A 25,347-nucleotide genomic window follows, 5' to 3' on the forward strand; every position below is an offset into this window, starting at 1 on the left:
ACTGGAGCTAATCCAATATATCATTACTGAAGCAATAAAGTATATAAAGAAGCTTTGATATACACAATGAATGGAAAAAGGTCTAAAACGGTAGTTTTAAAAATAATAGAACATTCATGGATTACCCTTCCTTTTAGTTTTAGATCATATATATATATATATATAGGTTTATTTGACTATTTGTACTACGTAGTTTGAGAATAGAGGTCTGAATTTGAAATCAAATAATTCTTCACAAAAATGTTATTAATGTGACGACAAAGATGTTCTTTTATTTGAACCAGGAAAAAATGAATTATCAATCAAAGCACGCGCCACTCACGTGCTACCAGAAAAGGGTAATAAAAGAGCCGAAAAGAAAGGGAAACCAAGTCCCCAGTCCCCACTATCCATCAAATAGGAATCAATATATCCCATACTTTGTGAGAGGCTACAGCTGCTTCTGCTTCACATTGTCATCTAAACTACATGGCAATGTCTTCAGTTTCATTCAACTGTGTTCCAGCTACCTTTACAAAGATGGTTTTTGCTCTCTCATCAGCTGCTGCTGTTAGCTTTGCTCTCCATGTTTTTTTCTCTCAAAGCTGATTCGGTTCTTTCTTCTGTTACTGTTCATATTTCCCAGTCAAACGCGTCACATTCCAATGAGCTAGCTCTAACTACTGCATTTTCATTGCACAACTCTGTCACATACCCCAAAGTGACCACTTCCGATGGAGAAAGTAAGATATTTTTCATGACAAACACTAACATATCCTTTTTTTTCTTCTTTTCCCACGTTGTTTTGAGAGAAATTGTACTCCATCATGGCATGAAATTGAATATAACATATTCATGGAAGCAAAAACTCGATGCCTTTGTCTCATGTTCTTACTTTTGATTGAATCTTAGACAATTGCACGAGAAGATTGTTGCTGTTGGGAGTTGGAGCTGTAACATCAAGTTTACTTCCTGCAACTTCCCTTCTTGCTTAAGGTCTTATAATCTCTTATAGTTGCCTCAATAAAGCATTTTATGACCTCAATTCATGTAAATTATATCAATGCAACTTTTCTTGTTTTGGTCATTTGACAGAGATACCACAAAACTATTAAATTTTTGTTGACATTCCTGATGGGTACTCTTATTACTACCCATCAGATTGGAGGGTAAGTTGTCTTAATAATAGCAAGTTGAAGCCTTAGCTTTTGACTGCAAATCCCCTATATGATATCTGTTTGTTGCTTTTGTTAGGAATTTGACTTTAGGGGACATGATTCCGCATTTAGGGACAGATTTCTTCGACTGCAAAATGTAAGGGTGAGATTCATACCAACTGATAAAAAAGACATCCATGATTTGGGGCCCATAGAAGAGGTAAAGAAATGGCATTCTTTTCCTTGCTTTCCATAAGTTTTTGGAAAGAAAGAAATCGGAGTTTTACAAGGTTTTTCTTTGTTTACAATTTGGTGAATCATGTTTATGCTGCGCCAAATCAAATGGTCAACATACTTGATATGCAAGAGGTTTGTCCAAAACACATGCAACTTTCTTTCAGTTTTATTGATCAGAAATCAATCTAGCTTAGCTTTAATCGTTGGCCTGACAGTTTCTTTCATGACTATCTTCTAAATGCAGAGAACAACTGATGGAAAAAATTATTACATCTTTGAATACGAACTCACCTCTCCTTTGCTATGCTAGTGCTTCCTTTGCAACAATAGTCATTGGAAATGGTAAAGCATCCATTGTCTCAAAATGGCTATCTTCTAACATTTGTTGGAATGCTAATCCTTGAATAATAGCTTAGCCATAGATAGACAAATCAGTTGCCAAAAAGGTTTCATTTGATTCAGAACATTATCGGTACTCTTGAAGAAGTGAAGTACGAGTAGAAAGATTTTCTTGTTAAAGCTCTGGCTTGCATTTCTTTCTAGGGAGATATTACACACTAGTTGTGGGAGCACTTGGAAGACGGTGAATGGTTCGCAACAAGCTGAAAGTGGTGGCCGACTCCTTCATGGTGCTTGACATCTGAAATGCAGTTTTACAGAGCAAGGCAATCCTCAAACCTGTGGAAAGATATACAAATAAAAACCAACTCTTTTCATCGTATATCGCCGGAAACAGTAGAGATTCTCTCTTGTTTTAGCATCACCAACCAGAATTATTACTGTTCTTCTTCTTCCCCTATTACTACCATCCATTTCTTGGGTTTTGTAAGTGAGGCTTCCAGTGTTGATCAAAATTTTCTAGTACCTTTTTTTTTTTAACCATCATTGCTTTGCAAGGCATAAAATCTAATAGATATTTACCTGAACGTGAAGTAGCAGAAATAATGGCAAAAGTAAAAAAAAAATTGTAAATTATCCGCATATTTATTTACAGAGATTACAACATTTTTTTTCCTCTTCTAAACTTTCTTTGAGTAATCGAAAGTTGCAAATTTTACAGCCAAACACATACATCATCCAGGCTTTGGTGAGAGATAAGAGTTGCAGAAATTCATAGAAATCAGGGGCAAAACCTGAAACCGGAAAATCCCAGAAACACACCTCGATAGGACTAAACTTATCGATCCCTTTTTCTAATCAATAAACAAAATTAATATACCATGGAGACAAAGCACAGCCCCAATCTAATGCTGCTTGCCACCGTAAAGAATATGGATCTAACCCTTAACACCCACCCAAATTCCAAAACCCCTAATTCTAAGCCCTACTTTTAAACAATGTAACTACAGCCGCTGCTATGCCTACCCACCCTCGATCATTGTCACATGCTCTTGGTTCACCACCCATAGAGAACATCATTACAAGCTGCAGCATCCCCATTTGTCCTTTCTGATTCTGGATTTTTCAACCAAGAGATAGTGGCAGATCCAGCAATTCATATGGGTGAAATGAGTACTATACAGAAGAACCAATGTAAGTTATAATCAATCGTAAGCCAACCTAAACCAGCCTGTGCTGACGCAAACCCCTCCCAAAATGAGGTTGCATTAAACGAACATACAAGCCATTTTTCGCTACCAAAGAATCATGCGTCCCTTCCTCCACAATTCGACCACCATTGAGTACTACAATGTTGTCAACATGCCTCATCATTGCAGCTCTATGGGCTATCAAAATGGTTGTTTTATTCCCCATTATCAATGTATCAAGTGCCTCCTGCACCACTCGGCTTGACTCAGATTCAATGGAGGAGCTAGCTTCATCCAATAACAAGATGGGAGCATTCTTCAGCACCACTCGAGCAATAGCAATTCTTTGTTTCTGTCCTGCGGTCAAATCCACACCCCTCATACCCACACGTGTGTCATAACCATGAGGCAAGCTGCTGATAAAATGGTGAGCATTAGCTATTCTTGCAGCCTCTTTTATCTCAGCTTCACTAGCATTGTGCCTTGCATATATAATGTTTTCACTAATAGTAGTTGAGAAAAGAATGGGTTCCTGTTGAACAAGACCTAAGTGGTTCCTTAACCACCTCAAATTGTAGAGTTTCAAATCCCGCCCATCAAATAGAACCTGACCAGCAACTGGATCATAGAATCTCTCAATCAGTGATATTATGGTACTCTTCCCGGATCCTGAAACTCCAACAACAGCTACAGTTTGTCCCCCATTAACTTTAAGACTGAAATTGCTCAATACCAACATTTCAGGATGAGTAGGATAGCAGAAATCAACATTTTTCAACTCAATGCTTCCATAGATATGAGGTGGTTTCAATGCCGAGTCATCATCTGGCTCAATTTTAGGGACTCGATCAATAATTTTAAACACTGAAGTGAGGGATTGCCGCCTTTTAAGTATGTATGGTGCCAATCCAAATGGCTCCACCAGTGCAAAAGTTGCAAAAGAGAAAACCATGTACTCCTTGAGTGCTGTAGGCAGATCCATATAGCCTCTTTTAACAGAGAGTGCGGTGTACCAAAGGAGAAGAGCATTGCAAGCAAAAAGAAGAAACTGCGAAAAGCCAAATACAAACCCTATTGCCATTCCATGAAAGAAACTCTGTTTCAATATTTTCTTCAGCTGCAGTCTGTAGAGCTCCATTACCTTATTACCAGCACAAAATGCTACAACGGTGTAAATGTTTCTCACCGCATCCTCAAGGACCAATGATGCCTTCCCATGCATCTCTTGGATTCCCCTAGAAAATCCAGCAAGCCATAATTTCTGCAACATTTAAGTAGGCAACTATTCAGAAATTTGGATGAGGATGAGGACAATTCCATCCAAATTCAATAAGAAAGGAGAAGGCAAAGATACAGAGGAGAAAAAGAAGCAGAGACAAGACATGGAACTGATAACAATTAACTAAGAAGCCCAACTCTCCAGAAACTCCATGTTTGCAATAAAGAAGTGAAAACCAAATATTAAAAAAAAAGTAGGAATATGCAAACCTGTGCAATAGCAGAGACAGTTAGAACTGGCAAGGTTGCAAATGCCACGAGTGCCAACCGCCAATTTAGCAACATCCCAATTAGTATAGCAACAATAACAGCAGCACTATCCTGTATAAATATTGAAAGTCGGTTGCTAAAAGCAGCCCGTACAAATGTAGCGTCATTTGCCAATCGCATGGACAAGGTGTCAGCACTATTATCTTCTTCATCAAACCATCCAACTTCATTGTGCAGCATTGCTGTCACATAATAGGCAAAACAAGGTTAACAATATTGCATGGAATTCAACATTCCAGTAAGTTAGTTATAGCAAGTTGAAGATTCAGATACCTGAGAACATCATTCTGCGAACCCGTTCAGTCATCTTTTCCCCCATAATGCCAAAGTAGAAGTGTTGCAAAAAGTTGGCAACGACAGTCACCATACCCATACAGGCAATTATCAAACACCATTTGTCTACTTCATCACGTAAGTGATGGCGTTCCTCACGCCTATAATATGCCGTTACTATCAGAGCAATAACATAAGCAAGAAGTGGATTGAAAGAACCAAAGATTGCTGCACCAATGCTTCCCAATACAGCATAGAGCCACTCTGCAAAACTAAGCTGTGCCAACCTCCAAAAAGATGGAGCTTCCCTATGATGTACATCCTTTGCTTCCTTAACTTTCATCGGGATGTCATCAGAGTGACTGTGAGGCCGACTAAAAGTCTGAGAATGGGAACGTTCACTTTTAGGATCCGATGTCAGAAGGGGTGATACAGGAGATTCTGGGTCTGAACCATTTGATTTCTGCTGCTGGATAGACTGAACATCAAGTTTGGGCAACTCGGGCAGTCTCATTTCGAAGCTATCCTGCCTCCTAATTGAGGGTTCTTTATCACCTCCATCAACAGGCAAGCCGTTTTCCAACATTTTCTCTGGTGGTGGACTATGAGCTTTAGGTGATTCTTGTGAGTTAAAAGCACCATCTTGTGGCCGAAATACACCAGGAACTCTTTGGAGAGATGGTGATTTGATCAACTTTGGAGATGATGATTCTTGGAAGCTGTGAACCGATGAAGAATCCTTTTCAATTTGGAAAGATGACGTTTCCTTATAGTTCCTAACTGGCATCCTGAAAGAAAACAAACAACATAAACCAGAATTTAGAATTTAGAAGCAGAGGAGCATTTTTTTCAACCTAAATGAACAAAAATCACTGACAAGAAATAGACTTTCAAACATTGAATTCCAGCCTTCTTAGTAAAAGGATCCAAAGCTGTAATTACCTCCTTGGAAGTTTTATGGCCTCTTCGCATTTGAGGAGCTCTGCATACAAGCCATCAAGGGCTAGTAACTCATCATGTGTACCCATTTCAACGAGCTGACCTTCCTCCATTACGGCTATATAATCAGCATTTCGTATGAGACTAAGACGTCGAGCTATTATTATAGTCGAACGTCCCAACATGAGGAGATCTAGAGCTTCCTGAACAGTTCTTTCGGCTTCAAAATCGAGTCCACCAGTAACCTCATCAAGCAGAAGGATTGTTGGGTTCAAAAGCACTGCTCTCGCAATAGAAAGTTTGATTTTCTGTTCTTCCGTCAATGCTAAGCCAGCTCTTCCCACCTGCAATTCACAGTAAATGATTTCAACAAAAAATGCCATAAATGAGAATAATCAAGATGATCAGTAAGATAAGCAAAACAAATATCTTATTTTTCCATATTTCACCTGTGTCTCATATCCTCTCTCAAGCGAGCTAATAAATGTATGTGCATGTGCTATTTTTGCAGCTTCTTCAATTTGATCAAATGTAGCATCTCGACCATAAGCAATATTATCTTTTATGCTTAAACTAAGTAAGGCAGGTTCCTGAGTTACGAGTCCTATTTGGCTTCTCAGCCACTCCAACCTAAGGTTTTTAATATTATCTCCGTCTAGAAGAACTTCCCCTGCATCAGAAAAGATAAAATTGTTTAAATAATGAAGGTTGACTGGCCACCAATGATTTCAAAACCTTAAATGGCATGCCAGTGCAATGTGATGTATAAAATAAAAGACCATAATACCTAATGTAGGATCATAAAACCGCTCCATGAGTGGGATAATACTACTTTTTCCAGAGCCATTTCTGCCAACAAGGGCTACAGCCCTTTTGGCAGGCACAGTGAGGTAAAATCCACTCAATATAGGGATTTCAGGTCGAGACAGATAACTAAAATATACATTCCGAAACTCAATATTTCCTTGAACAGACGGAAGAATGTTCCCCTCCTGATTAGAACCAGAAGATGACCAGCTAATCATCTCAAAAAGTCTATAAGCAGCAATTCGCCCTTGGTCAAAGGAATAGAAATTTGTTGCTGCTTGGTTCAGCCCACTGCACAGAAAAGAAGATTAGTGAGACAGTAGAGATTACATGGAGCAAGAAAAAAGGGAGAAAGTGATGTTTACAGGCCACTTAAAATTACAGCAAATAGAGCTGTTATGATTTCACCACCATGAGCTTTGTCATTTGAGACCAGGAACCTTCCAACCCAAAGTTGTAAGGCACAAGAACATATTGCAAGCCCATACGTAAATCCAAGCCCAAGCCCTTGCACAAGACTAATCAATATACCATATCTCAAAGTTGCTTGCAATGAGGTTGCATAAGAATATTTGGCCAAAGTTTCATTTGTAAATGCATACAAGGTCCTAATGTAAGAGACTGCCTGCAAAAAAATGAGAACTATATGTACATTAGCATCACTCCCACGCTGTGCTTCTCCACACAAAAGGCTAATTCTATGGAGAAAGTGAAGTTCAACTTAGAATTCTTGTCACCATTTCAACAAATTCAACACTATTGAACCCAGAAAGGCATAATATGTACTATGCATGGATTATTAAGAAAATATCTAGTGCAAGTTTTGCCTAGCTTCTTCAGCAGCTTCTTTACTCCAGAAAGCACAAGTTGGGTTCAAACAGAGTTCTAAAAAATTAGTTTTAGCTACTATAAAAACTGAAAATGAGCTTTGGAGGGCTAAAAGCCGAAGCTCAAAGTTGGAACTTCTGGCAAGAACCTTTAGGGAAAAGCTGATTGACAAGTTTAATAGAAACTTCAAATAAACAAAAGATATTCCTTGTTAATTCAAATTATCTCAATTTGACAATACTTTTGGAAAGCCACCAGCACTTTTTCCCACAACTCCAGCCTGGCCAAACAGATTCCTAACAATAAGCATCTAAAGCTCCCTATGAATATTATATTAAGTAAGAATTGGGAGGTAACTTTACCATCATTTCTGTTTGGGTTAATGTCATGAATGGCCCCTAAACTATAGTGAAATATTCAATCTGGTACTTGAACTTTAGAAAGGGTACCTAAATTATAAATTTGTAAACTAATGTGGTACTCAACCCCAATGTGGCTAGCTTCAAATGATGACATGTGAAGAACAAACAACCCTCTAAGTACCACATTAGTTAACATATTCATAGTTCATGTACCAGATTAGAGATTTTTAAAGTTCAGATATCACATTGAACATTTCATTATAGTTTAGAGTACATTCGTGATGTTATCCCTTTCTATCTCTACTACAAACAACTAGCAAAGTTTAGTTTTGTACTCATTACTCAACTCCTAAAGTGATCTCATATCTCCAAAGAACATAACCAAAGGTCCTTAGATTAACAGCCAGTTCAAACAAACTCATTACAATTAAATGTTAATGGTAACTGCACTCTTAAACCAGCATCTACCATTTGGACAAGTAATTCTAAAAAGAACATTACGCAAGTAGCCAACTTATATTCACTAGAGATTTATATTAACAAAAAGTAAGACGGGTTGAAAAACCTGTTCAGCAATACTAGCAGCCTCAGCATAAGCATCTTGAATGTTCTCAGCAAGCTTATGAAGAAATATATTGGATATGCCTCCAGCAGCAACAATTAATGGACCAGTGGCTAGAGTTATGAGGGCAATTTCCCAACAGTTGATGAAACCAATAATTAGACCACTGAAAAATGTAGCCATGTTATGAATGTAATTCCCAACCTGTATCATCAAAGGAATATTAGAATTAGAGTAGACATTTGTAAGGAAATCCCATGAAAGAATAAATTATTAGAAAAGCAGGGAAACCCACATGTGAAGCAACATGTGACTGAACATACTTTTTCACTAAGAGCAGACTGGATAAGCAGTACATCACTCAATACTTGGCTCACTATGTCTCCATTATTCCCGTAAGTATCAAAAAAGCTCATATCTTGGTTCAATAATACTTGAACATATCTTGACCTGATGACAGCAGTCTGCCGCTCTCCCGTCAGAATCCAGCATGAAACCTCTATTACACAGAAGTCAGCGACAAATGGCAGAAAAGACACATCAATTGGAAGAAGACAGAAATGAAGCAATAACTGATTTTGCTGTAAATCAACTTACCAACCCAGCCAGCAGCAAAAACACCCACAGCAATATAAACAATAGTGGAAGAAAGCTGCAGAACAAGAATGAAATAGTTGGTGGTGTGCGCAAATACAAATCAACAGAATGTCTCAAGGAAACTACAAATGATAGTTGCTTATACCAAGCAAAAAGGAGATAAATTATACAGAAATTCAAGCCTCAAAATATGGTTTTGCTTTGCTCCATCTGATTTGCACATTATATTACTAATTAACACCTCTGAGAATAAAGGCAATCCAGTGTTAACCCAGAAGATAGAGAGTTTTTATATCTTCGTAGTAACGATTAAAAACAAAATATTATTCACAAATAAGCAGAGAATACTTACATATACTCAGTTTACATGCACGCATTGGGAAATCTACATGAGAGAGAGAAAGAGAGAGTGTGGCTACGTAACCTGATGTGCCTGGAGCATCTAACTTGTACTACAACCAAAATGTGGTGGTTTGATTTGAAATTAACTACATCATTACACATTAAAAATTCCATCCTTTTGTTGTTCACTACCTATCTTATCCCCCTCCCTAAACTTTCAGACAAATATGAAGTCTCAAATAATTAGATAATCACATCCTTCATTATGTAATAATATGCTCATCTTTTGTTATAAGGATGTCTTGCATCTAGAATGTGGAAGAAAGACCCTGTCTCCAACCTAGAGGGAAGAAAATGTAGTTAAGACTAATGTTAAGGACCATCCACCCAAAATACCAAAACAGCAATATCCTACTATGACATTTCAGAATCCCATACAAACAATAACCATTAATCGAAATAACAAAGATTTCCAAAATATCGTGCTTTTACACCACAAAAATTTCCTGACAATCCACTTCTAAGCTAAATCTCAGCTGCCAACTCCTAATATTTGATGTGAAACTACCACCCCCATTTCAGATGTCATATTAGGAAACATCACTCAATCCATCTAACAATGCCATTCCGTAAATAAATAAATCAAGCTGAAAAGCCAAAAACTAATAAAGCAGTTCATTTCATTGTATTGCCACCTAAAATAGAAACAAGTAAATTCTCTCAGAGCAAAGTTCAATGCTAATAGCCTCATACTTAACTCTCCTCTTTTGATCCTAAAACAATAAGACTAACTCCTCCCCCCCCACTCAAAAAAAAAAAAAAAAGATAAAAGAACTTGATTTTGGCAATTGCAAACACAGAAACGTAAAAGTCTAAAACCCATTTCAAAATACACTGTCAAGAATGACACTGTTATCCAACATACGCAAAAAAAAAAAAAAAAAATCAAGCGAATTGCTTCAAGTAGAATCAAAGGTTCCATCTCCCTTAATTTTCCCAACTCTCTAAAACTAAAACACCATTAGTTAACTAAACTCCAAAAAATGCGAACTCTCTAAAAACTGTAAAATCCAAATATTATTATTCTCAAAAATTACAAAAAGCATAAAATTAGAACTCTACATCAATTATCAAAATTATCAACTAAAATACTAAACTAAACCTTTAAAATCCTCAAAATGAAGGGTTTTACTTCCTTAATAAAAAACACTAACCTCTTTAAACCTCTCAAACTGCGCATCCAATCTCTTCGGTCCCTGTTCTGGCGGCCCAATTCCAAGGACCTGAACAATCTTCGCAAAGTAATGCAAGTAGACAACGAGAGCGGTCCCATGAGCTGCAGCAGCAAGCGATCCGACGATCATGAGAGCCCAATCAAGCCTGTCAGCACAGGCAAAGAGTCTCGAGAACGGGACGGCGGCAGGAGGCGGCTCAATCTCCTCCGCCTCCTCCATCTCTTCCTCCGCCTCCAACTGCGCCGCCGCAGCAGCAGCAGCAGCTGCTTCCGCAGTTGTATCCAAGTATGGCGACGGCGATTCCGGCGGCTCCGAAACCTCGGAGACTGGTGTCAACGGTTGTATGTGAGGTGGAGACCACCCGAATAAACCTCTTGATATCATCATTTTCAAAGAAAACCCTAACTGTAACTCTCTTTTCTTCTCTAAATTTATCAGAAACTTTAAGCGGATCTGCTAAATTCAGAGACGAAAAACATTTTTTTAAAATTAGATTTTCCTTTTTCTAGTTGGTTAAAGGATCGGGATTTTATTTAATATGGGGTTTTGTTTTTTCGGTGGAAATGGAGAGCAGGTCAAACAAGGCGCAGGAGACAGAAGAAAATGAGAAAAAATGCAGTCACTCACAGTTACATGAAGCAAAAACCAAAAAAAAAACACCTTTTTAATTTTTTTTTTTTTTGTGGCCTTTTGATGATTCCATTTTTGTTTTTGTTAACGAACCAGTGCCAGCAAAGCGATTTCGATTTTTCTTGTTTTTCTTTTTTCTGCTTTTTAATTAATTAAATTACACTTTCACCCTTTTATCTTTCAAGTTTCCCACGTTACATTTCCAAGTTTTTGTTTTTGTTTTTCTTTTTCAAACATATTCTTATGGCCAAAACATTTTCGTCAAACTTTAACACTTTTTTTTTTTTTTATGTATCCCGTCAAATAAAGCTTAAGAGCATTTTTATTTTAATTCTTGTTAACAAGTTTTTTTGTTTATTTTATTTAAACAATTAATGGTAAAACTTCTAAATTTTAGGAGAGAGTTCATATATATTAGAAATTTTTAGCTGTGCTTGGCTACAGCTTATTTTTTTATTTTCTTAAATGTATTGCTTGGTGCTATTTTAAAAGTTAAAATATTTTTTTTATTTTTTTCTTTCTTCTTTCTTACTAGAACATGATCTTCTCTCTCAAACCAATTTTCAGTTGTCTAAAATTGTTGTATCGATCCCCGTTTGCCATTAACATTAGAGTTATTTTCACTCCGATCACCACAGATCTTCCTCAACCTCCTCAAACAATAGACATCATTATGAAATGCTGTCTATTATTTTATTTTATTCTTTTGTGTTATTTATGTATTTGTTGGTTAAGTGGTATGTTTTTGCATTGCTTGGGTTTTGGATTGATTGTTTAAGTGATGTTGTAGTGGTTGATGGTAATGAAAGTTGATGGTTTAGAATTTTTTTTTTTTTTTGTTGATCTAATTTTTTGCAAATCTGATTTGTGAATTTAATTTTTTTTAGATATGCATATTTGATTTCTTTTATTGATACACATTCATTTAATAATTTTATTGATTTATTGCATTTATTTTTAATCAAATAAAGTTTAGAAAACTTATAAAATTTAAGAAACTTTTTTAAACTTACAAACTGGTTTGTAAAATTTAAGTCTTCCGACTTCTACAAATAAAATAATTTATATTTTCCTGTTTTATTTAAAAATGCAAGTAAAAAAAATTATGTCTTTTCAATGTCACCATCAAATTTAAATTTTATAAACAAAGTATTCAAATATTATCCATTTAATCATTTTTCATTGACTTTGTTCATAATTCTTTTAAAATCTTAAATTTGCATATTTCATTAAGCAAACATATCAAATTCGAACAATCAATAGTTAAAAGTTTACAAATTTTAACAGTTAAAATATTTTCTTTGCCAACGTGGAATCCACGATGAAATGGTGATACATGCTTTAAGGGACTGTCAGAGAGCAAAAGACACATGGCTTTCGATTGACGTGGACAGAATGTGAACATGCAGAAGATAAGGGGTGGCTCACCGGTTTAGCAAACTCCATGATAGTGAAAGCTTCGAAAAGGGGCTTGTTATCTGCTCGGCTACATTGCATAGCAGAAACCTGATAGTGAAGAAAGATGAATACAGATCTACTGAAGGAACTACTAGTTTTGCTCTTAACTATCTGCATGAATTCAAGGGATGCCAGAATCAAACAGAAAGACAACCGGAGGTTATTACTGGTTTGTAACTGCCACCAGCCAATATTGTTGAAGTCAATTTTGACAAGGCTTTAAACCTCGCAGATGCATCGGGAGACATTGGGATAGTGGCGCGTAACGATAAAGGGGAGGTTTTGGGGTGAGCTTCTAAGCGAATAGAAGGTGTCAGGAATGCTGTAGTGATCGAAGCATATGCTGCTGTGGCTGGAGTAATTACTAATTAATGAAGGTTCTTTCATTCTCAATAAAAAAAAAAAAATCATCGTCTTTAAAAATCTTACGAGAGTTTGCAGCATTTAATATCATGGGAATGTATCTTTTACATTGATATTTATATATTTGTCATTTAATAGAAAATTAATATACAACTTCAATATTCTTTAATTCAAAACATATGTTTATTTTAAAAAATTCCAAAGATATAAAATAAATATGAAAAATTATAAAATACAATAATAAAAATTTTTAACTCAACAATTGAGATTAATAAAATAACATATATTTTTAGAATATATTTAAAATAAAAAACTAATTAAAAAATAGCACATATGTCATTATTGTGTTAACTTCACTTGGAATTAGATTTATTCAATGGTCAAGTTATTTAATTAAACTCAAAAGTTTATTCAAGTTTTGAAAGAATTTGGATAAAAAAATAAAACTCTTTAAACGGGTTTGAATTCAACTTTTAGATTTATTTAAATTTTGGATCAAATCTTGAACAAAAGATTTAAAGTTTGATTTCAACTAAACCCAACCCCACATATATAAGTTTTTATTTTTATATATATGTGAATTATATAAATTAATATATATAAATTAAAAATAAAAAATATATATTTATATAATTTTTAATTTTAACTTTTATATATGTGAATTAAATATAATTTTATTAAATTTAATTTAATTATTTTTTTAATTTTTATTATATAAATTAAATTTAATTGATGAGTTTAAATTTTATTTTTTAATTTAAATCGAACCTAAAAAAATTTTAAGACTCAAAATTCTAATTCAAATTAATTTATAAAAATATAAAAATTATTAATATAAAAACCCCTTCCCATAATCACTTCGATTTGGGGTTAAAAAAATTGCTGATTAATCAAATTATTTCTTATATATAATGGTGTTAATTTACCAATTTCTTCAATACGTGGGGGTAATTTTGGAAATTGGGTATGGGAAGATCTGTGTTGGTGTGTGTGAACAGCTGGATCTTTGCTTGACATTGATTATGTCATTGGTGACACGTGTGTGTCTGTGTAGTGTACGGGTGATTGTAAAAAAATTTTAAATATTAAAAATATTGTATTATTGAGACCATGGGAAGACAGGAGAGACGCAGACATCATGGTGAGGGGGTGAGTGAGCTTTTTTCCTCTGCCAGAGCATTTGCTCTGTTCCCTTCGCTTTTCTTTCTTCTCTTTTATTTGCCTCTTTTGTTTCTCGCTTTTGCCATTTTGGTCTATTTCTTCTAATTTCTCTCACATTATTTACCTTTAAAGCAATTTGTTTTAGTAATCGGTTATATGCCAAGCTGGATTTTTGTGATCGATTCTTTTAATTAATTTTCTCTTCTATTATATAAAGGTCTTGTTTTTTATATAAAAATATTAAGATACATGAGAATTAATCGGTTGGTAGGAAAAAAAAGTTTTTATCACTTAAAATATAATCTTTGTGCAAAACATTTTCCTGGATAAAAGATTAAATTCAAACAAACTATGAAAAGCATCTTTGCACTAAATAAAAATGATATTTAGCAATAAAAATTTTATATTATGTTGCAAATAATTGTATATAAAAATATTTACAATAACTTTTATGTATATTTTTATTGCAAAAAATAGTTTATTATACTCATTGCTAACATAAGATTTCTATGTTGCAAAAAAGTATTGTGCAAATTATTGCAGGGTGTTGCAAATAGTATTATTATACAAAACATTGGCAACAATTTTGTATATATTTTTGTAATAAAATGTAACGAGTACTACCTTTTTCCAACATAACACTATTTATGTTGCAAAAAATTATTTGTTTTCTAACATAACACTATTGATGTTTAAAATGAATTTTTTTTTGCAGTGACTACGTTATAAAAAATATTAATGTTATGAATAGTTAAATTATAATAAAATATTCAATGTGTATTAGAATTTTAAAAATTTTTATTGTGATATTTGAATTAAAAATTTATTAAATAATAAAGTATTTAAAAGGTTATTTATTTGTCTTATGCCATCATATGAAGTTAGTTATGTCAAAAGTAAGTATATAGACTTATAGTTCAAGGATCATATTAAAAATTTTTAAAATTCATATATCAAATTAAGTATTTTACTATAATTTAATGATTATTCATAATATTTAATTTAAAAAAACAAAACTCCAAAGGTTGTTTGGAACAACAATTTGTGCAACTTTCAATGCACCGATCATCAATTAGTTGTAGTGATAGCCCTTCCAAATAAGCTATCTTATATGTTTTGAAGTTCAAATTTGAATTGTAAATCTTTTAAATAAAATTTTAAATTTTAATCGTTAGTTTCTGCTTAAAAACTCAAATTAACAATTTCGACTAGGATTGATCAAAATTATTTAAACATAAAGTTTTATCAATAAAGCATATCTTTCTAAAATTGATAGATGTGTTAATAAAATCTATGATTTGGAGAAAACATTGAGAGTTAGATAATAGGTCCCATGGTTGCGAAATGCATGACAGAGAAATACAGATTAAGGTTTTTTTTTTTATGTCTCTATTAATTATGAAGATTTTGGCTTTTAGATTTTCGTAGACTTTATTGTTAAAAAGAATGGGGTTCAGCTTCATGTAATTAGTTTTGACCAATTAAAAAAGCCTAAAGCCTTTTTTGTCTTTGACCTAAGAGAGCCCTACTTAATAAAAAAGAAGAGGGGGCCGTGTTTAAAAGTGAGAAATAGAGGTGGTGCCAAAACCTAGGGAAAAAGAAAGCTAGAAAAATAAAGAGAGAAGGGAGAATTAGTAGAATGGAAGTCGATCTATGATTCAATTGAGCTAAACTTTTTTCAGTAAGTTTATGATTCAGAGTTTTACATTTTGAAGAGTTGAGATTGGATTTGAAGCTCTTTAAAAACAAATTTAAGATATATTTGTTGAGTCACTTATTTGGTAAAATTTCTTCAATTGTCCACTAATTATTTATTAGCTCTAGTTTTAGTTAGAAGTGAACTTTGTATATCTATTATTTGATAGTAAAATTTTTTTAGTGGTTCGTAGTTTTTTCTCTATACACTAGAGGGTTTTTCACGTAAATATGAGTGTGTTTTATTTTGCTTGCATTTTTTATTGTTGATTATTGTCTATTGTTGTAGGTTTATTATATATATTACTTTTGTGTTGTTGTATTTATTGCTTTAGGCCTAATAAGTGATATCAGAGTAAGAGTTATTTTTAGACAATGACACATAAGCAACCTAAGACAAAAATAAATTTTGTTTAAGATCATAAAAAGTGATATAAGTTCGATGATAAAATTGATAACATCAAATTATTCAATTTGAAAACCTGTGATGAAAGATCATTTATACTATAAAATTTTGTATGAGTTGGTGTTAGGTAATTCGGTTAAATCAGTAGATATAAAAGATGAAAGTTAAAAAAAATTAGATAAAAAATACTGGCTACAATTAAAAAATGAGTTGATATCAGCATGTTTCATCATGTAGTGCAAGAGACAGATGTCCACACTATTTGAAAAAAATTAAAGGCATTATATGAGAAGAAAATAATCATGTAGTGCAAGAGACAGATGCTCACACTGTTTGAAAAAAATTAAAGGCATTATATGAGAGAAAAACATATATGAATAAAGTTATGCTTGTTAAAAAGCTTGTAGCTTTACAGTATAGGGATGGATGATGAATTACAGAGCATTTGAGTAATTTTTAAGATATATTTAATCAAATGACTACTATAGAGCTTAATATGAATGATGAAATAAAGATATTTTTCTTTTGGGTTCATTGTCAGACAGCTGAAATGCTTTAGTTGTGATTGTTCTTAATTTAGCTCCTGATTACAAGGTGACATTGAAGATGGTAAAGAATAATATGTTTAATGAAAAAACAAGGTAAAAAGATTTATACATTGGGAATCAGGCTCTGGTCATAGAGAACATGGGTAAAAATATCAACAAAAGTCAAAATTCAAAAGGCCGTAATAAGTTTAAACATAGATCTAAGTCCATATATAAAATGAAATGTTTCTATTATGGTAAAGCAAGTCATATAAAAGTGATATTGCAAAATCTTAAAGTAAGAGTGAAAAAATGAAAAAAGTAAGAGTTAAGATGATGGTAATATTACAGCAATGAATTTAGATAACGATTCAGTTACTTTGATTTGTACACATGGTAATTGTAATCATGTTGGTGATCTCAACATTGAAGGGATAGTTGACACAGGAACGGTATATCATTGTGTTCCTAAGACGAAGTTGTTTATAACTTACAAAGTATGAGACTTTAGTTACACCAAAATGAGAAACAAGAATGTGTTGCAGATTATTGAGATTGATGATATTGTTGTATAAACTAATACAAGTTGCATATTGACTTTGAAAGATGTCAGACACATTTTGGATATGAGAATAAACTTACTTGCTATTAATATCCTTGATAAAGAAGGATATGAAAGTTGACAAAAAAAGGATAGTGAAAGTTTCTTAAAATGATCTATGATAGTTGCAAGAGAAAAATTATATTGCACAATATACAAGACAATGATGCAATTAAATGACAATAAGATAAATGCCATTGAAGATAATGCTTCAGCAAATATGTAGCATAAAAAGCTAGCACACATGAGCGAGAAGGGGTTATAGATTTTGGTAAAACAATTTTTCATTACCTTGACTAGAGATATATCTCTTGATTCATGTGATCATTGTTTAGTTGACAAGCATCAGAGAGTTTTTTTTCATAAGAGTTATCAGAAAAAAGAAAATAGACTGAAATTGATTCATTCCGATGTCTTTAGTCTTATTAAAGTTGAGTCATTGCATGGTAACAAGTATTTTATTACTTTTATTGATAATGCTTCACGTAAAACTTGGGTATATATGTTGAAAAATAAAAGCTAGGTATTGTAACATTTTCAAAAATTTTATGCCATGGTGGAAAGGATGACAAAGCTACCCTTGAAGTATATTCAGACTGATAATTGTGAGAAATTTACATCCAAAGACTTTGAAAAGTACTGTTCAAAGCACGAGATTAGGTATGAGATGACAAAACTTGAAACACTGTAATATAATAGTACAGCTGAAAGGATGAACTACACAATTGTAGATAAAGTCAGATGTATGTTGAGGATGATAAAATTATCAAAGTCATTCTAAGGTGAAGCAATTGACACAACTTATTATTTGCTTAACAAATCACCATCAATTGTTTCGGGTTTTGACATTCTAAAAAGGATGTGAACATGAAAAGATGTTTCATACTCTCACTTAAAAATTTTTGGGTGTAAAACATTCAAGTATGTGCCAAAATAGTAGATGTCAAAGCTTGACAGTAAAGCCACAATGTGTGTTTGTAATATATAGTGATGAAAAATTTAGCTATGAAGTATGAGATCTAATGGAGAGAAAAGCGGTCAAAGTAGAGATGTGATCTTCTATAAAAAAAATTATAATAGACATTGAAAAAAATGAAAAAACTATATGGGTTATTATTGAGTGTGATGTTTCAACACTTACAGGGGTTCAATAGAAAATAGCCATAGATGGTGAAAATGACCAAGAAATATAACTTGAGGATATGAATAAGCTAGCCACAATTTAGTGATAAGTTAGATTTAATTGGTTTTGAATAGGAAGAGCAATTCTTTCTACCTGAGAGTGTTAAGCAAGGTGAGTAATCCTCTACACTAGAGAGTGATGAGCAAAGAAAGCTATCTTCGACATTAGATAGTATAGAGTCTCAGCCTAGGAGATCTACTGAGAACACAGGTCATCTATTAGGTATCCAAGTTTAAAATTTATTTTAGTTACCAGTAAGGGAGAGCTAGAGAGCTTTTAAGATGTGTAAACTATTTTGTATAAAAAACACTGGTTAAAAGTAATGAAAAAAAATATGAAGTCATTTCAAAAAAATAATATATATGCTCTTATTAAACTTTCAAAAAGAAGGAGGCCATTGAAAAATAAATGGGTGTTTAAGCTAAAAAATGAAAGTGATAAACTAGTGAGATACAAAGCTCGATTAGTGGTAAAGGATTTTTTCATAAGCCTGACATCGATTTTGATGAAATCTTCTCTCTAGATATGAAGATGAGTTTCATTCAAATGGTACTGAGATTAGCAATTAGTTTAAATTTTGAGCTTAAGTAACTTGATGTTAAGACCGTATTCTTGTATGGTGACTTATAGGAAGACATTTGTATGGATCAACTTAAGGGTTTTAAAGTAAAAGAGAAAGAGCACTTAGTTTGTAAATTGAAAAAAATCTTGTATAGCTTGAAATAAGCTTTGCGATAGTGGTACAAAAAATTAGATTCTTTTATGGTGAGTCATAGCTATAAAAGAATGGAAACAGATTCTTGTGTATATGTAAACAAATTTTCTGATGGTAATTTAATTATTCTCTTATTGTATGTTGATTGTGAGACAAGATGTTGGTATGATTTGCGGGTTAAAAGAATAATTGCCTAAATCCTTTGACATGAAGAATTTAAGTTCAACAAAGTAGATTTTCGATATGAATATTATTCGGGATAAAAGACTTAAAAAGTTATAGTTATCACAGAAAAAATATGTTAAATGGGTGTTTAGTAGATTCAACATGCAACATGCTAAATTAGTTAGCAATTCACTTACCAACCATTTTCATCTGAGTAAGAAATCTTATCCGACGATTAAAAAAAAGCAACTAGCTATGTCTAATCTTTTTTATTTTTCTGCAGTCAGTTCTTTAATGTATATTATGATTTGTATATGGCCTGACATTGCTCATGTAGTTGATGTAATGAACAGATTTCTTTCTAATCCGAAAAAAATTCACTTGGAAGCAGTGAAATAAGTTTTCAAATATTTGAGGGACACTTCAAAAATGTGCTTGAGTTATAAAGTTTCATAACCAATTCTAGAAATGTTTATTGATGTTGACATGACAGGTGATCTTGATAGTAAAAAATCTACTTCAGAATATTTATTCACTTTTACATAAAAAGTTGTATCTTGATGGTCTAAGTTATAAAACTGTATTACCTTGTCAACTACAGAAACTGAGTATCTTGTAACAACTGAAGCTAACAAAAAAAATGTTTAGGATAAAACATTTTTTTTCTTGGATTGGGGTTGAATAAAAAAGAGTATGTAGTATCTTGTGATAGTCAAAGTATTTTAGATTTGAGTAAGAATACCATGAATTATGCTAGAATGAAGCACATTGATGTTATATATAATTGGTTACATTCAGTGATTAAAAAATAGCAGATGCTGTTAAAAAAAGTTCATACTAATAAGAATATAACAGATATATTGACTAAGACACTTTTTAGGAAAAAGCTTGAGCTCTATAATAGCTTGATCGAAATGGGTTTTTTGACCAAAATAAGTTTCAAATGAAACTACTATGGTAATGAATCTCTTTCTAATGGGGTTGGAGGGAGAGATTGTTAGGAAGAGTGAGATCCAACCCTATGTAATTAGTTTTGGCCAATTAAAAAAGCCTAAAGCCTTTTTTGTCTTTAACCTAAGAGAGCCCTACTTAATAAAAAAGAAGAAGGGAGTTGTGTTTAAGGTGAAAAATAGAGGGTGGTGTTAAAACAAGGGAAAAAAAAGCCAAAAAAGTAGAAAAAAAAAAAGAGAATGGAGAGTTGGTTGAACAAAAATCAATTTATGATCCAATTGAGTTAAAATTTTATCTGCAAGTTTATAATTTAGAGTTTTACATTTTGAACGGTGGAGATTGGTTTTGAAGTTCTTTAGAAACAAATCCATAGTGTATTTGTTGAATCACCTATTTGGTGAGATTTATCCAATTGTCTCTCTAATTATTGATTAACTCTAGTTTTAGCTAGATGTAAACTTTGTATATTCATTATTTGATAGTAGAATTTTTTTAGTGATTCATGATTTTTTCCTTCTACATTAGAAGTTTTTTCATGTAAATTTTGGTATGTTTTATTTTTTTTATATATTTTTTATTATTGATTATTATCTATTTTATGGGTTTATTACAATATATTACTTTTATGTTATTGTGTTTATTGCTTCAGGCCCAACATTTATTATTACTCGAAATGGTGAAGTGGTTTAGCATACATGATAGGGCTTGAAGTCGAAGTTCATTCAAAAGAAGAGACAAATAAATATATGAGTTGAAGTTTGGTGGCTTTTGGCATTAATTGTAGGCTCACAAATGAAAATTTGAATCCTATAATTTGCAATAGGAAATTTACCAATGAGCATATGTTATTTCATGAACCCTATCATTTCAAATGGAACACAACATAATTTTTTATTTGCCCTTAGAGTTTGACTTAATTGTTTCATTACTTTTGTTATGTTTAAATCTTAATTCAAACCACAGTTTCACTATAAAAAATTGATTAAATTAACTCATTAAAAATCCACATTTCTAATTATATTTTCAGGATTTTTATGTGTTTTTCATTTTCTATGATTAAGAATCTATTATATTAATTTTAGGCAAATCTTAAGACTAGTATCGGATTTAAAAATAAGACATTGAATGAACTTAATATTTAAGGCATATATAAAACCCAACACCATTTGTATAATGCATTTGATATTTTGATTATAACTAGTATAAATTGGGCAAAATTTAAGATCATTTATAATTGTTATCTTTAGATTTAAGTTGATCAAAATATTGATTATACTATAATTTTAATTTTTTTTTAATGCGAAAGGCATATATTTAGAGAGAGGAGAATAAAAGATTGTTTGATTTCTTCAACCATAGACAGCACAAAGCTGATTTTTTAAAACTTAGAAAAAAAGGCAGGTTGAAGGATATGTGAGAAAACAAAGAAAAATTAGAATGCAATAACTTTCATTGAATTATTATTATTATTGGTTTGCTAAAATGGATGAACTAATCTTAGAAATTTTCTTGGTTGACTTCAAACCCATTTCCAAAGTTAAACAAACTCCAATGAACTCATTACTCATCATCTCGATGAAACAAAAATATTATTTAAATAGAAAAATAAAAAAGCTAAATTGTGATTCCAAAACCTGTATTGATACCCGATTTGATCATTTTTAATTTAAGATGTCTAGTATTTGACAGCATTAGTAGATAGATTGGAGCACATGGCCTATAGCCATAAAAATAATTAAAAAGAAGGATAAAAACTTTGGATGCAATTAAAATCTAGCATATTTATTGTTTTTTTACACCTAAATCATTCATTGTTTTTTAATTTTTTTTAAAGCACTCGATTCATTATTTGTAACTTGTATTTTGGATAAATAATTAAGTACTTTTCTTGATAAATAATATGACAGAGACTAGCATCATGGAATTCAAGTCAAGATAAATTGAGCATTGGAATCCAAACCCCAAAATGAACAAAAACAAAAAAAGTAAACCAAATTAATTTTTCTTTCTTTTCCTCACCCCCCTCAACAACCCCCCCCCCCCCCCCCCCCGCCCAAAAAAAAAAGGAAAAACAGCATAAAAAAAAAGGTGGGTCCAAATCCAACAAACAAACCTAGCACACAAAAGCCTTTATATGTGTGACATTGTCCAAATGCTAGCAAAGCCACTTACACAGTGTCTGGATGGATAACAAAGCAAGACCCGGACCAAAGACAAACTGAATTTCATAAATAAGCTCTGAAACACAAAAGCACCAAACAATAATTTCTACTCTCCTTTTGCTTCTTTCTTTTTTGAGCTTTTTTTTTTTTCTCCTTTTTTGCCTTTTCATTAGTTCATGAACTGAAACATAAAATTATACAATGACAGCTTTGCAGAATTCCGTGCCTTCTCTTTATCATACAGTGTCGTTAATTCCTTTCCTCAGGCTTCTTTTCATTAACGTGTTAATATGTTTGTTTTCTGCACTGGGTCATTTTTTCTCTACTTTTGATTGGATATGAAAATGGTTGTGGCTATTTTTTTTTTATAGAAAGGATTGCAGAAGCATCATCACGCTGCATTTCTTTGCTGTAAAAGAACTGTTTCTGTTCATGTAAGGGCTGAGCAGTCATCATCAGCTGCTGCTTCTTGCAGCTCTTCTCACTTTCAAGGTAAATTTTGTTTGTTTTGAATTTTATTTTCTCATTTCAGTATCTAAATTGTGGTTTAATGATTGATTGTTAATGCGACAAGACTAAAACTGTTTAGGGGTCTTTCCAAACGTTTTTTTAAGCAACATTTTTGGTCACATGAAACTAAAAGTGATGAACAACTGAAATATAGCTTGGTAGTTGCAAAGAATTCAAAGATTGTAGAAGGATTGAACTTTTCTAGGAAAATTTTGGTGACTAGAAATGGAAGAATTTATTAATATCAGCTGGGAAGTGGCATTGTTAGAATGGTCAATGAGCTAAGGACTGATGGCATTCTGTTCAATTCTTGAAAGTATTTCATTCAATAGTTGTGGAAGATTCTGTTCTTGCGAAATCTATTATTATGCTGAAGGTCAGAGTGATGAGTGATAACTAAGTCATTCTGTATTATGTTGTGCATTGGTTCCAATAGTGCAACCATTTCAATGCCTTAAATGTTGGAAGGCAGCCTAATTTTCTTATCATTTATGACTGCACTAGTTTAGTTCAGTTTTCTGTTCATAAGAGGTTGACAAGACTCTATCTTCCTGATAACTTGCAACTTGATATAAAAAAATCTATGAAATTTACAAGGTGTTTGTATACAGTGAAAAAGCATACTGGAGATAATAAGAAGCTTGGAACTGGCCTATACTGTAAAGTCAACTTAGATTGTTCCAATTACAAGTACCATAGCTCTTCCTTGCTATAAAGTAGAAACTCAGGGCAATAGCTCCTGTTTTGGACAACATGGCAATAGCACAGACTAAAAGCAACAAGCTCCACTGCCTGCCTATTCCTGAACAATAATAATGTTTTTAAGAAAATTTACATGGAAGAACAAAAAGAGAAGTGTTATTTAATTGCCTCGATTTTTCTTCTGTCGAACCAGGCAAACAAAATTTTGTGAGCAGGCTATATCCGTTTTCTTTTCCTTTGAAGTTCTCTTATTCTTTAATTTGCAGATAGTTGTGGGAGACGCCAAATGATTGCTGCTGGCATCACTGCTCCTTTGGTTTCAGTTGTTGACAGAACTCCTACTGCATGTAAGTATATTCATTTTTTATATGTATAGCTCATTGTCTATATGTTGTTGTTTCCTTCTTCTCTGGAAGCATTGAAATCAATTCCACGAGCTGTCATGCTATGTGTTACTTCTTTGAATAATATTTCCCGATATCCTAAGAGGAAACCTTTGATATGGTTCAGTTGTTGCAGAAACTAAAAACGGATTTCTCTCAGTCACAGACAAGAAAGATGGATACTCATTTCTCTATCCATTTGGGTGGCAGGTATCGTTTTGTGCTGCTTGAGCGTTTTATTCTCTACTCCTTGTCTAAATCTTGTGAATGTAAATTTCTCATATTTGATTTGTCAGAACCAGAATTGACAATGATTAGTCTCCCTTGCAAGTTGGCAGGAAGTAGTTATTGAAGGTCAAGACAAGGTATTCAAAGATGTTATTGAGCCATTAGAAAGTGTCAGTGTGAATATGATACCAACCAGCAAACAGGACATTCGAGACTTTGGGCCCCCACAAGAGGTTTGCCATGAATTCTATATTACCATCATATTTATAAGATAAGAAAAGTGGTGTTAATTTTCTTTCTAGGTTTACTCTTACAGATAAATTCTCATTCTAAATTCACACAGGTAGCTGAAACTCTAATCAGCAAAGTTTTGGCTCCTCCAAATCAGAAAACAAAGCTAATTGGGGCAGCGGAGATTTGTTTCCTACATTGTCTTTGTTTGCTGTAAAGCTGGATTTGTTCTTGCAAATATTTGGTAATCATGCTTTTTATATATAATTCCTTTCCTATGCAACCTGGTGTGAGTTCATTGCCTTTACTTTTTTTGGTTGCATTTCCTCTATTACTGTCATATATTGGGACAGAGTTAGTTCAATTTGGAAGGACTAAGTTAAAATTGTAAAGTGCTTAACATACAATCTGTTTCCCTAGTATTTTACTAGGAGAGGGTATGATTCTATTGGTTGAGTAGAGTGAATGACTGATTACAGGGATGTATACAGTAAAGATTAATATTTTCATGGGGGTAACGATTTTTTTTTAATAGTCTTCTGTATTCATTAATGTGCCTGGCTGAGTCAACATTTTTTTGGCTTTCCATTGAAGCTGTCACTCAGAATTGTACAAAATCTATATGACAATCTAACGGATCTACTCTTCCTTTGGACTTCCTTGCATGATATTCTCATGGACAGAAAGTATTGTAACGTCCATCCTAACCCAAATAGTTTCAGGATTCCATACAAATAAATAAGATCCATGCAAATATATAAATAAAAATTTTAAAAATTCATGTCAAAGTTTTTTCTTTACTTTTTCTCATTATTTTCAATTCAATCACAATTAATAAAATAAATTAAATTAAATAAAAAAAAAAAAAAAAAGAAGAACCT

General features: G+C 32.8%; 2 protein-coding genes and 1 pseudogene across 3 annotated transcripts; 2 read left to right on the top strand and 1 right to left on the bottom strand.

Moving 5' to 3' along the window:
- The first annotated feature begins 384 nt into the window (after positions 1–384).
- On the top strand, positions 385–2,148 carry LOC111293638 (photosynthetic NDH subunit of lumenal location 1, chloroplastic-like; annotated as a pseudogene).
- Positions 2,149–2,306: 158 nt separating this feature from the next.
- LOC111293637 (ABC transporter B family member 20-like) lies at positions 2,307–11,133 on the bottom strand. 2 transcript variants are annotated; one of them, XM_022886468.2, is made up of 11 exons: positions 10,375–11,133; positions 8,819–8,873; positions 8,545–8,720; positions 8,225–8,425; positions 6,835–7,094; positions 6,450–6,760; positions 6,112–6,332; positions 5,666–6,006; positions 4,724–5,511; positions 4,391–4,632; positions 2,307–4,163 (listed from the first exon to the last, which is right to left on the bottom strand). In XM_022886468.2, exons 1-11 carry the CDS (start codon positions 10,780–10,782, stop codon positions 2,934–2,936), a joined length of 4,233 nt encoding a protein of 1,410 aa, XP_022742203.2. In that variant the 5' UTR covers positions 10,783–11,133; the 3' UTR covers positions 2,307–2,933. The 2 variants fall into 2 exon arrangements, with proteins under 2 accessions (XP_022742203.2, XP_089599755.1); XM_089743629.1 differs by having other exon boundaries at positions 8,517–8,720.
- An 11,312-nt stretch (positions 11,134–22,445) lies between these two features.
- On the top strand, positions 22,446–25,057 carry LOC111294842 (psbP-like protein 1, chloroplastic). The gene is made up of 5 exons (XM_089742902.1): positions 22,446–22,904; positions 23,891–23,971; positions 24,135–24,217; positions 24,346–24,468; positions 24,579–25,057. Exons 2-5 carry the CDS (start codon positions 23,911–23,913, stop codon positions 24,681–24,683), a joined length of 372 nt encoding a protein of 123 aa, XP_089599028.1. The 5' UTR covers positions 22,446–22,904; positions 23,891–23,910; the 3' UTR covers positions 24,684–25,057.
- The last annotated feature ends 290 nt before the right edge of the window (positions 25,058–25,347 follow it).

Source organism: Durio zibethinus, chromosome 14 (assembly GCF_047325235.1).
Source record: "Durio zibethinus cultivar Kanyao isolate XHJ-2024 chromosome 14, ASM4732523v1, whole genome shotgun sequence".
Taxonomy (NCBI): domain Eukaryota; kingdom Viridiplantae; phylum Streptophyta; class Magnoliopsida; order Malvales; family Malvaceae; genus Durio; species Durio zibethinus.

What these genes read in the sequence shown, in the direction of transcription:
- LOC111293637 (XM_022886468.2), bottom strand. Translation starts at nt 10,782, where the DNA reads ATGATGATATCAAGAGGTTTATTCGGGTGGTCTCCACCTCACATACAA. An exon ending in TTTTGCTGCTGGCTGGGTTG is followed by an intron (nt 8,721 to 8,818) that starts GTAAGTTGATTT and finishes TCTGTGTAATAG; the next exon opens with AGGTTTCATGCTGGATTCTG. An exon ending in GCCATAAAACTTCCAAGGAG is followed by an intron (nt 5,512 to 5,665) that starts GTAATTACAGCT and finishes GTTTTCTTTCAG; the next exon opens with GATGCCAGTTAGGAACTATA.
- LOC111294842 (XM_089742902.1), top strand. Translation starts at nt 23,911, where the DNA reads ATGATTGCTGCTGGCATCACTGCTCCTTTGGTTTCAGTTGTTGACAGA. An exon ending in TGACAGAACTCCTACTGCAT is followed by an intron (nt 23,972 to 24,134) that starts GTAAGTATATTC and finishes GATATGGTTCAG; the next exon opens with TTGTTGCAGAAACTAAAAAC. An exon ending in TCTATCCATTTGGGTGGCAG is followed by an intron (nt 24,218 to 24,345) that starts GTATCGTTTTGT and finishes GCAAGTTGGCAG; the next exon opens with GAAGTAGTTATTGAAGGTCA.